The sequence below is a fragment of the Mytilus edulis genome, chromosome 3 (genome assembly GCF_963676685.1).
Source record: "Mytilus edulis chromosome 3, xbMytEdul2.2, whole genome shotgun sequence".
Lineage (NCBI taxonomy): Eukaryota > Metazoa > Mollusca > Bivalvia > Mytilida > Mytilidae > Mytilus > Mytilus edulis.
In genome coordinates, this window is record NC_092346.1 from 16953348 (window position 1) to 16966963 (window position 13616).

At 30.6% G+C, this 13616-nt stretch overlaps 1 protein-coding gene across 1 annotated transcript in view; it reads left to right on the forward strand.

The window, feature by feature from the left end:
- The first annotated feature begins 11718 nt into the window (after positions 1-11718).
- Positions 11719-13616, forward strand: part of LOC139515903 (reticulon-4 receptor-like 1) — a 29465-nt gene continuing 27567 nt past the window's right edge. Inside the window, exon 1 of the mRNA XM_071305657.1 lies at positions 11719-11803. Coding sequence (XP_071161758.1) covers positions 11786-11803 — 18 coding nt within the window. The 5' untranslated portion in view covers positions 11719-11785. The remainder of the gene's footprint in view (positions 11804-13616) is intronic.

The window sequence follows — 13616 nt, forward strand, 5'->3', positions numbered from 1 at the left end:
ACACATATTTTAAAATATCGTGTAGAAACCTCTTCATAGATACCAGAATTAAATTGTGTACGCCAGATGCGCATTTTGTCTGCAAAAACTCATCGATGACACTCGAATCAAAATATTGGAAAGACAAAATCAAGTTTTGTTTATATTCTTTAGAGTTTATTTACATATTCCCCTCTCATAATTTACTCTTACTTGTATGGAATGTATTATCTAAATTGTATTTCATTTCATTTCCAGATAGTTGGATATTTTACTTGCAATTTTCATCAAAAAACCAACTTGGTGTAAATTTCTAGTTGTTTGTTAATGTGCCTAATTTTTTGTTACGCCTAAGGTAATATTATCAAAAGAAATAAAGTCCCCAAAACATTCACTTAAATTGAAGACAATCTTCCCTGAACCAATCAAAAATCTATGCCATGATAGGAATATATTGAAGATATTTATTGTTAACAGTAAGACGAACCAAAACGTCTTTCTCTTTTTTTCTCTTACTGCGAAAAAAAATTCCACTGTATGTAGACTGCAAACATGTTTTGCAATTTTCCTTCAGTAAATGATACTACAAGGTTCATTACGCATAGTTAAAAAGGATATTTATGTTGATAAAGTCTAACAATTCTCTAAACATTACGCTTGTAACCACCAGGAAAATAAACTATTCCTTTCTGCTCATCAACAAATATATAATTCAAATCTCAACCTTTAAACAGAAAAGATGAGGTTATATGTGCACTTTCGAATTCCTGCATGGACAATTATTTATCAATCCATACAGTTATCCAAAACTTGTTTTGTCGCCTTTATTCATACATTTGTACTTGTTAAATATGTAGCCACGTCAGATTCACAAGCAAATCATCATGGCGTATGTTCAGATTTCGACGGGAAGACTTCAAATTTAACATTAGGAACCCGTAGACAAGCAGGACTGAAACGCAAACTCTACAAAATATATTTTTCCAGACGTCATCTATTTTTTGTGTAAAAAGTAACATTTTATAGTGTTTCAATTGTCATAACTTTAAAGAATTCCAAGCAAAGCATTGCTTTTGCCATTGTTTATCGAGTGGGGAGGGAATGTTTTGCTGTTTACGGAGCTCTGGATGTCTGGTGTACTTTACCATCATTCTCATGTGCAAGTGATACTTCTTTTGAATCATTTGTGTATATTGTTTTTGGAGGTTTTAGTCAGCAACTTATATAATTTGGCATTGTTTTATATAAGTTGGATTTAGAATTTTGGGGTTGTATTTCGAAGAACTTATAGATATAAAAGAAGATTCGGTATGATTGCCAATGAGACAAATCTCGACAAGAGACCACAATGACACAGAAATTAACAACTATAGTTCACCTTACATGCCTTATTGACTTCAAAAATCAGCAAAGCTCATTACGCATAGTAAGCTATTAGAGGCCCCTAAATGACAATGTAAAACAGTTCAAACGAGAAAACTAACGGCTTAAATTAGGTACAAAAATTGAACGAAAAACAAATATGTAACATATAAACAAACGACAACCTCTGAATTAATATTACAGGCTCCTGACTTGGGACAGCCACATACATACAGAATATGGCGGGGTAAAACATGTAAGTTGGATCACAACTCTCACCCTAACATGGGACAGTGGTGTAAAAGTACAACATAAGAATGAACTATAAAAATCAGTTCAAAAAGATGTGGATTTTTGCATATCCTCCTTAACACTGCTAGAAATAAGCTAGAAAGAAAATAAATAAAATCATCTGGAGATAAGGTAAATGAGATGAACAGTAAAAGGATATACATATCTTAACTTGATTCGACCGTTGAAAGTAGAACTTTAATTTGAATGTTGATGCTGACACAAAATCGCTGCATTTAATGAAGCGAACAAAATCGCATTTAAGATAATGTTCGACATAAAATCTTGTTATTAACTATGTATATATGTATTAATATTGATCATACTGAACATAAGCTACTTAAGTAACAATAAAAGTAGTTAAAAACTATTGAGCAGCCTTAAGGTAAACTTCATGATATGCAGTAAATATATCATAATAAATTAACCAAGTTTTACGTCATTTAAAGGCTGATCCTGTAACTCTATTCAACGTAATTGTGATACTCAATATCTTTCACAGAAAATGTTCGACAAAGATGGATAAAATTTGAAGTGCTGTTTTTAAAGACTGAGGAAACAAGACGTATTTACCCACGAGAACCAGCGCTACAACCTTGTCAGATTTCAAATGAACGTGGAACACTTTACACAATCAAAGTTTCAAACATCTGACAAAAATGAATCAACTTCCTGAAAAGACTCTAGTAGTAAAAAATTCTTCAGAATCTTGTGACATTTAAGTTATTACTTTGAAATGTTATACTTATACTATCTGTTAACGTAGTTTATCATTTAAAAACTTCTGGTATAAAATGAAAAAGAATTAAAAAAAAGATTAAAGATGTTTAAAAAGAACAAAACAGAAAAAAGAAAAGAAAAAAAATACATATGGCAGAAAGCTTATCATAATTAGTTTTTGTAAAAATAACAACATATTTATATTGAACGGTCGATTTTTATCTGACAAAGTTGGTAACCCGACAAGTCGTAACTCAAACGTAGTTGACTACGTATTTGGCTCGGCAAATATATGTCACAAAATTGTTGATTTTGAAATAATGCAATTTAGCAATTTCATACACCAATCTTTTTACATATAGATTGTAATGTAAAAACAGATATGCTAAAAGAAAATACATGTATTGAAAATAATAAAAAATACATACGTAAATGGAAACATGAAAGAAGTACTGGTTTTTAGAGTAACAATAACAGAGTTGAGGTTAATGATGTATTGTCACATATCTTCGAAATACATGATGATATAAGTAAAGTGGATAAAAATAGTGTGAATGAAGTTGTTACCAATGTTACTAAGATGTTGCTTGATTCAGCAGAAATCGTGACTTTTGGAAAACAAATAATAAGTTTAAACGTCCAGTGAATAATGACATTGATATCAAACAGTTTTATGATTTTTTAAAGATATTAATAAAGATACTCTTACTAAGGCAAATTTAGAACTAGATAACAATTTTGATACTGATAGATCAAATTATTTTCTGAACAAAACAATAACAAGAGACGAGGTTATCAAAGGTATACAAAGTGTTAAAAATAATATGTCACCTGGTGACGACTTGACAATAAATGAGTATATTTCATCATCTTCTGAATTGATGTGAGATATGTTCAATTTTATTTTTTGCTACAGGTTTTTTACCTGAAATATGGCTTTTACGAAATGTTATTTCAGTGTTTAAAAACAAAGGTAGTAAAAGGGAACCGAAAAACTATCGGCCAATAACATTACTATCAAGTTAAGGTAAAATATTTACTTCCTTTTTAAGCAGTTGGCTTTGTGATTATTTAGACGAGTTTTTAATTTAACAAGACAACCAAGCAGGTTTAAGACCAGGATACAACACAAACAATCATATTTTTTCAGAGAGCTTTTGATTCTATTCAAATAAATCTCCTTTTATTTAAACTGTTGAATAATAATAATAACGGAAAATTTTCAGAGTTATACAAAATATGTATAACGATATAAAATCCGGTGTTGTTTTCAATAATGAGAAATCTTACTTCTTCCCATGCGAAATTGGTGTACGACAAGGTGAAAATCTATCGCCTACTCTGTTTTTTATATATCTGAATGATTGACAAGAATTTTTGGAAGAGTTAGATACAAAAGGTTTACAATCAATAAGTGCAGAACTAGAAAATGAACTAGATGTGTATCTTAAGATTGTCTTACTGGTATATGCTGATAATACTGTTTTATTAGCGGATAGTAACACTGAATTTCAAAATATGTTAAACAATTCTGCCATATATTGTAACAAATGCCAACTTAAGGTAAATGTTGATAAAACCAAAATTCTTGTTTTTGCAAATGGCAGACTTCCACAAAATTTGAAATTTGTTATTAATAATAATCTTTATTAGTCATATAAGTAACATTATACTTGTGACATAAACAAAAGTAACAACAACAATAAAATAACTGAGTTAAACACACACATATCTATATATATACAAGTAAAAGTAACTAAGAGTCCCCTGTCCTCAGCTCTAAAGACTGTTTTATAAAGGAACCTGTTTTTTTCACTTGGTTTATATTAGAAGGATTTAGTAGGACTACTAGTTTTTCAGTATCAATGATAATGATAATGAAATTGAGATTGTTAAAAATTATAAATATTTAGGAATATTTTTTTCTAAAAGTGGTTCCTTTTTACAGACTAGAAAATACTTACGAGATTAAGGAATAAAGGCTATGTATTCTATCTTAAAGAAAAGTAGAATTAATGACTTATCTATTGAATATCAACTAGATATTTTTGATAAGGCTGTTGTACCTATTTAGTTATATGGGTCCCATTATTTCTGTATGTAAAAGTTCGTATGATAAATTTTTGGGGCAGAATTATAAACGGTAAAGAGTGTAAAATTTCTCATGTTCTTTATAAATTATCACTTATAAATTTAAATGAATATGGTTTTGAAAGTAAATTGTTGATTTATATCCAAATCATGTTACTAATTTTTGAATGTCTAATATTTGGAATATGGTTTTTGCTGACAAATGGGTATTAAAAAGTGTGGAACAAAAGCTTAAAGATCAGTTCACACAATTACATGTATGTTTGTCACAGATAGAAACCTTACTTAAATGCCTATGTTACAGATTTTTTTTTAAATAATCTGATATTTGAGAATTATCTCAACATATTGCCTACTAATTTATTATTTTTATACTGCATACTTAGATGTGGTAGCCACCGTTTACCAATTGAGACGGGAAGATGGCGAGTTTTGTCACGAAACGACAGACTTTGTCATCTATGCAATTCAAGTGAAATCGGTGTCGAATATCATTATATAATGACTTGTAAATCTTTAGATTTGGAGAGAAAGAAATTTGTACCTAAATATTGCTATAAAAATCCAAATACATACAAATTTAATAGTTTATTTAATTCAGACAAAACTATCATTTTAGAAAAATTATGTAAGTTTATAAAAACAATACAGGTGAAAGTCAGTCCTCTAAGTCAAATTACGTTTTTTGTTCACACATGTGCATGCTTATATATACATATATGTAGTTCTAAATTTATATTTTCTCTATTACTATGACATGTAGTTTTGTGAGAATAAAGTTCATTCATTCACAAAGGTTCCTTGAATAATATTCGAGCAAACAGAGAACGATACATAAATGGCTAAATGAACTATGAGTTTCATATATTGCTTTCTTTATTAATAATCATTTTATAATAAGTTTTCTAAACATTACATTTTGACAATATTTACATTTGTTCATTTAAAATTTAATTTCATTTACATGTCGTTTGTATCATTTTTGGCATTTAGTGAAACATTATTTCTGATGAATTCAAATGTACAAAGAAAACTAAATGTAGAAGAAATGGTTGTAGGAATCATCACCTGATCGTTTTTCATTTTGTCCTACCCATTTATCAATAAATATTGTAAAAATAACTCTTTGTAATCGCTTTTCAGCTTTAGTGAAAAGAGTAAGGATAAAAATTCGTAGTATGGTAATATTTCATAATGCGTGAGAGATGTCATTTCAGGTATAGAACCACAAATCCTTGTCCGCCCGGACTAAACATACAAAAAAGGAGCATATATTTTAATCAAAATCGTTCCTACGCATAGCTGTTTCGTTGTCAATATGTGCAATATTTGGATAGTTTTGGTATAAAATGAAATTTTGGGGAACATTTGCTCTGTTGTTCAGATCAGTAGTACCTGGTTTTGTACTATTACACTTCGGGAAAGCAAAACACTCTTACATACAATTAAATGTATGTTGAATATTTCAGCACAAGTCCGGATAAGGTACAGTTTTGACATGAAATGACTGCCATTTTATTTGAACTTTATCCTTGTCGTGCGGGGGCCGTAATATTACGGCCGTACCCAGACCACCGTTATATTAGCATCAATGGCGCTCAATACATTTACAGGTCATCGTAATGCCATTTAATTAGTAGTGCATGCACGTTTTCTCAATCTGACACTATTGAGTGTCATGTTTCTACTCTTTAATAGTAATTTTGAGCTCTAATACTAACTTAAATATTTGATATCGGACAAAATTCGGTTTTTTAGAGGAGTGTGCTTACCTTCAAGATCTGAAACACGGAGTTAGGAGGACTGAAACCTTGACAAACACCGTTAACCTAAAGGCATATAACGACTGATTATGTTATTATCAAAATACGCCGAGGAAACAACTACTTCCAGTTGCAAGTCCAGTTAAATTTAAAAATTGAAAAAAATTGGAAATTTTGTGAATTTTGGTGCAAATAAACTCATCATAGATATCAGGACTAAACTTTGTATATACGCCAGACGCGCGTTTCGTCTACAAAAGACTCATCAGTGACGCTCGAATCCAAAAAAAGTTAAAAAGGCCGAATAAAGTACGAAGTTGGAGAGCATTAAGGACCCAAGTTCCTAAAAGTTTTGCCAAATACAGCTAAGATAATCTATGCCTGAGGTAGAAAAGCCTTAGTATTTCAAAAAATTCAAAATTTTTGTAAACAGTTAATTTATAAATATTACCATATCAATGACAATTTGTGTCAGCACAACAAGTGCTGACTACTGGGCTTGTGATACCCTCGGGGAAGTAAATCTCCACCAGCAGTGGCATTGACCCAGTGGTTGTAAATAAACTCATCATAGATACCAGGACTAAATTGTGTATGTACACCAAATGACCTTCTTTACACTGATGAACCCAGATCATTTTCACTCCGACCTAACAACTGTTGTGATAAAAGTGTTCACTGGTGTCCACTCTACATGAAAACTACAGATGGATGCATCTATTAGCATCTCTGGGACTTACAGGTCGTGAAAAAACGAAAAAACGTCAAAATGGACGCTTTTTGCACCGGAGGACCAACTTTGGGAAAACAACTCAGCATGGTAAGAATTAAGACAAAGTAACCATACATGCTTGAAATTGCCGAATTTAACACAGATGCATTAATGTGTTATACCTATTAATGAAAGGTATGTGAAATTCAAAATATAGAGATCATACCCATTACAGCAAAAAATAAAACTTTAAAATTGATTAAACATGTATATTATGAATGGTTTATAGTATAAATAAGCTTTTGGTAAAATTTTCTAGTGAGTGTTTATGTTTTGTTGGCTTTCTTATTGTATACTTTAATTGCAAGGAAATGGATGTACACTTAGTTTAAACATATTTATTTATAGTGGATTGCAACTTATATTATCCCTTTCCACATTGCGGGCGCGATTTCTGCCTTGTAGCGGCATTAGCCTTCTCTTTTTTCGAAATCTATAAGGGTGTCTTTTACGTGCAAGAGATATGGCTCTCTCTTAACACGGATCAGCCATTTATCGTCCTCTTCCGACGGACTATCATCGTTTCCTCAAGACCATACTCGCAAATGGTGTCAAGGGAGAGCTGAAAATTCAGTCCCTGAAATTTTCTCCCAGGAACGGGGATCAAACCAGGAACACTTGTGTTAGTAGGCCTATGCACTAACCACTACATCACGGCTCATACAAGTAAGAACATTGCTATTTCTGAAAATATCATGAGTAGGAACTGACCAAGTTTGTTTTTTTAAAGTCATAACTGTCACTATTAGTATCCATATGGAGATTTTTGTGTATAACGAATTTGTTACTACATTTGTACCACTCCAATTTGAACTTGAATTCAGTGAAATAGTGCTTTGACAAAAGCTCTATTTGTTTTCTATGGTAGAAATAAGTCATAGAAGGAAATTAAGTGAAGCAGAAATAAGTTTTACAATTTTGATGTTGTTATATGTGTAGAACCAATAATTCAGGCCCGGTCGGAAAGAACATACAAGACCGAAGTACACTTTTCAAACAAAATAGTTCGCACGCATAGCTGTATATTTGTCCATAGGTGAAATATTTTAGTAGTTTTTGGCATCAAATGAAAGCTTGGGGATTTGGGATCACTGTATAATCCTTGTTGATAGTTTTTATTGATTAATAAAGAGGTCTTTCTTTTTTTGTCTTCATGAAATACTAGTACATTTAGTATCATCCAATGATCCTATCCATTTTTGTTATATGAGTATCAGTAATGAAAATTCTTCGGATCAGAATTTCATTTATAAAACACTATAATTATGCATTTTCAACAATTGTCTATACCTACAGTTGTTGAGAACAATTACGATAGGTAAGATGTGAGGGGTCGTGTTAAAAACAAAAATTGAAAAAGAAAAGTATTGATTGCTATTGATTTTATTGCTTGATATTTATTTGATTCACAATAATACAACTTTCCAACAGAGTCCAAATGGCATGGATTTATTAAATATGTAAGAAAAAAGGGATGGGCTTGAAATCACCTTCACCTTTTTATGCATTTGTGCTGAAACAAATTAATCGTTATTGGCATGCTGCAAAATCGTTTATTAAAGACTCGCATAATCATAATAGTGAAGACAAAGCTGTAATACATGTAATAAGAATAGTATATGACAGAGAAATATCTCTAATTATTTGTTGTTTGATACATCTTCTGTAGCTATATGGTCACGACAGTATATAACTGAAATCAATTAAATATACATGCGTAATGAGAATCAGAATAGTTTTTGTCTTTGAGATGACTCATCAGTTTCACCTGTAAAGAGTAGGTGGCATTAGTCGGTGTCGAGAGTTGTTGAAAAGGTTTCAGTTTTAAATCGACTTCACTTTGTACATTGATGAATATCATTCAGTATATTAAAAAAATATTTTTACTTCATAAAAATTGCTAACCATTTTTTTTTGTTTGGAGCAAGGTCACATTCATTGTACTCCGTAACATGATAACTTGTACTGCGCAATTAATGTGACCCTTCTTCTAAAATGAAAAACCTCTTTTTGAAAGATTTGATGTAATTAGATGACAACTATTATGTCGTTTGAAGAATTTGTATAAATGTATTAACGAATTTAATTCGTGTATGATTAAGCAAGAAAATACTTCCCGCTTATATTTCATTTCTTTGACGTAAAGTAATTAAAAAACGTGCATCAGTAAGAAAATTTTAAATTTAAGTTTAAAGACACCTCGTTCCTATTGTTCATTTTAAACTAACAGATAAAGGTAGCAGATAAAAATAAAAAGTACTTTTAAACGGATTGAGAAAAACATCCTGATAAAGAAGGTTAACTACTGTTAAAAATATACCACGCATTTTAGTCATGCAAACTAATGCTTTTGTTAGTTTTTTAGAAACAAATTCAAAAAATGTTTACAGTGCATACACTGGAAGTCATGAAACGAAAACTTTGAGCTCTTCTTTATTTTCATACGCTGAGCATATTTGTATTTCAATCTATATCTATATTGCAAATGTATACAGATAGATATGTTAGACTCAGATCGATGTCCGTTCTCTAATCGACGTCCGTTCGTTCTTCAATTTGACGGAACATCCTCACAACAAGGATTCAATATTTTCACCCACGAATCGATGAACAATATGACTTAATAGTTGACTTATGAAAAGAAACAAAAACGATAACAACGCTCAGTCACAAAGAATCAAGTAAGATAAAATACAACAACGCGCTTGGTAAATAGATCCGCTGACATTGATTTAGTACACCAGATGCGTTTTTCGTCTCCACATACAACGCTCAAACTCCGATAGGAAAGTCGTAAGCACAATCATAAAATACATATAGCTTTATAGCTTTTGGCGAATGATTCATCGAACTCTGTGGCGAAGTAAAGAAATGGAAGTTTTTCAATGAAAATTAACTAGACACATAATTACAAACAATACGATAATTCGTCATGTCTTATGTTACATATTTCACTGAACACGACAAGGATTTAATCGCCGATTTTTTTTAATGTCAATTGATGTTGCAAATTCAGTGATCCATAGTATAAAACTAATGTTTAAGCTACGAGATATGAAAAAAGTCAAATATGATTTAGTTTGTTTCAATCATTAACAAAAGTGAAAAAATAGATTATAATACGCTTTTAGCTGCCAGTTTTTTTCTATTTTGTCAATATAAGCAAAGTTACATCGAAGACGAATTATTCACTTGCAATTCAATTCAACCCATTAGCTAGAGATTGGATACGCATGTATTAATCGTGTTCAGCCATTTTAAGAATGTAAACATGCAAAGTGAAACGAAGGTGAACCATTTCGTTGACTGATTTCATCCACAAAAAAATTTATTTATACTGATAAAAACGATAGTTGACTTATTTTTTAACATGTAACATTAAATCAAACAGACATAGAAAAATCCAATTGCACAAAGTCGCTTTCTATTTCTAATTATGTTTATGTTTATATCGGGTTATGTAACAGCCGGCAGTATCCAGAGGTCATCTAGATAGTTAATTAGATGGCGTCCATACACGAATTTCTGATATTTTATCGAGTGCATCCATTGTTAACTGTTTACTGCAGACTTATTGTATTTATGATATTCGTTTTAGTAAGTAATAAATCAAATATGAGAATTTGAATCAAATCGGTGAACATGATTTTGACACTTAATAACCCTTTAAACGACATTTACTTTCTATTGTTTATATAAAGACACATGGATTCAGATAACTGATACCAAATGCAAAATATTATTTGCAGATAAAAAGAAAAAAATCATAATCAAGAGAAGATATAAAATATCTGTTCATATAAAAACATTAAAAGTACAAAAGCTTTTGTTTATAGTGGTCACAGGAATAGTCAGAAACCTGATGTTCAGTAGTTGTCGTTTGTTGGTGTGGTTCATTAGTGTTTCTCGTTTCTCGTTTTTTTATATAGATTAGATCGTTGGTTTTCCAGTTTGAATGGTTTTACACCATTGGTGGGCCCTTTATAGCTTGCTGTTCTGTGTGAGCCAATGCTCCTTGTTAAAGACCGTACTTTGATCTATTATGGTTTACTTTTATTGTGACTTGGATGGAGAGTTGTCTCATTGGCACTCACACCACATCTCTTTATATCTACAAACAAATATCCTATATAGACCCAGCTTGTAACTAAATATGTTGTTGGAGTGCTAAGGTATGATAACATCGTCATGCCCATACGGAAGCACTGGATTCTTGTCGTTGTACCCTCTTACACAGATAGGACACAATAGCTGCATGTGTTAACCAAGTGGTGCAATGTATAATGCTTTCACTAGTCTGATACAAATACAATATGTAAGTAAGATGCTACTAGCAAACTGTAGGTATATCTTGTATTTCAATATGTATTACTATATAGTACAGGACTGCATACATTTGTTGTATTGTGTACTTCATATGATTTTGAAGATTTAATTTTTTTAATTGTCTTTTACCTGCTTTATCTTGTTGCTGTATTTTCTGTCTTCTATAAAAACCAAACAGTTATGTAATGAATTTTAATAGATAGTTACGTAACATACTAAAATTGATAAGTTTATAGGATTAATTGTTGAATACTTCTATGCATTCGACATTTAGTCTTGTCTCAAATCCTGCAGCTTTTATTCAACACTCCACATAAAAAATAAGACAACTATATTTGACGAATTGACGTAGTCAGGACACCTATGCACGGTAAACTAATTAAACTAAATAGAAGTGTTATCTTCCCTTGCACACATGTAGGTGTCGTTTAATAATAATATTATAGAGCTGTACAAAATACATTTAACGAAATAACGTTAAATGAAAGAGGTTATGAAGGTATGTTAGATTTTTTACCTTTTACTCTAGATAAGATATGAAAAATCATGTAAGAATGTTTATTTGAGTAACAATGACTAAAATTACATTATAAACACGAAATTTGTTAATTTCAATAAAGTTTTTAAACATTAACTGTACAAAGGAAACTTTTTAAAGGGACATGATTTGTATTTTTTGCGATCATAGGCAGAAAAAGGTGAATATATAAAGCACTTGAAAGCAGTCAGATACTATTTCGAAAAACATAGTTCAAGTACAAATGTTAATTAATTAGTAAATGTGGTTATTATATTGATATCAAATAATTCAAAGACTAAAATATTAGACTTTGAAAGATAAAAGTTTTATAATTATTTTATATATAGGCACTTTTATAGGTATATGTCTGCCTTTGTGAAAGGACAACCTCTTATACCTTGTCCATCGGATTAAATATGATTAAAAAATACTGGCGTTAGCTATATATATATAAATAGAAAATGCTATACACTATCATTCGGAAATAACATGATGCAATTTCCTAAAATCTATAAATCAAGCCTGCCTTTTTCCCCTTCAAAATTATCGCTGAAACTCATTTTAGATAATGTCTCATTGTTTATAAAAGCGATCTCAAAATTATTTTTTTCTTGATATATGTTCAAGATTTTCAAAGTTTTCATTTACAGAATACTTTCGTTTACGTATGACAAATAAATTTCACCTACAGATATAGCAATTTTTTTTCCACCATTGAATATTTCTTAAAATTTGCATACATATACTATAAAAACTCTGGATTTTTTTGAAGCCTTTGAAAGTATTTTGAAGGGTTTGTTCTTCATTTATTACAAAATTATTATTTAAATTGTAAATAAAACACAAATAATGGCAGTTTTATTCATATTCATTGATTTCGGCTCCAATTTTATCAACACTGCTCCACCCAAAAACACAGATTTTGTTAAAATTTCTATTTTTCTAAAATTTCCAAAAAAATGGTCCAATGAATATTTTTTTTAATTTAACATAAGATGGTCAAAACAATGAGCTTTAAAGAAATAAAAATAAAATATGGGTCACAAGACTATTTTTTGCCCGAAAAACGTTTTTGTGACCCCTAACGAAATAGTGACCAACAGCAGTTTTTTGTATATCTTTCATCATCGGTGAACCAATTTTGACATATGTTGTCATATCCTTTGTTAAACTAACACAGAATAATACAGTTTCACAAGGCAATCAAATGAAAGCATTTTTTTGGTTTCTACGAACAACGATTACCATTGCAACAGGACATGAAGTTGGAAAATTAAAGTTTTTGCATTGTTCTGATGTTCTGAGTTACAATCTAACAGACAATAAGAGATCAAATACCATGATTTCAGAACAACAACACATGGCTTCTATGTAGAAGTATACAAATATTATGATACATTGTAATGCAGCTTATATTTGCATTACTGTGGTCTTAAATGAGCAAAATAAATTACTCAGAAGTTAGCGAAAAATCACCATATATTTTTTTTAAATTATCGATTCATACATAATTTAGGGGCCAGCTGAAGGACACCTACGGGTGCGGGAATTTTCGCTACATTGAAGACCCATTGGTTGCCTTCGGCTGTTGTTTGCTCTATGGTCGGGTGGTTGTCGCTTTGACATATTCACCATTTCCTTTCTCAATTTTATAATAGTCATGCAAGTAAATGGATTAAAAAAATGTCAAGACTTTGTCACCCTTTCCTCAATTAATGATTTAAGTTTGATGAAGCATAATGATAATACATTATATATTTCAGTTGTCATATTAACATAACCAAAAAATTAT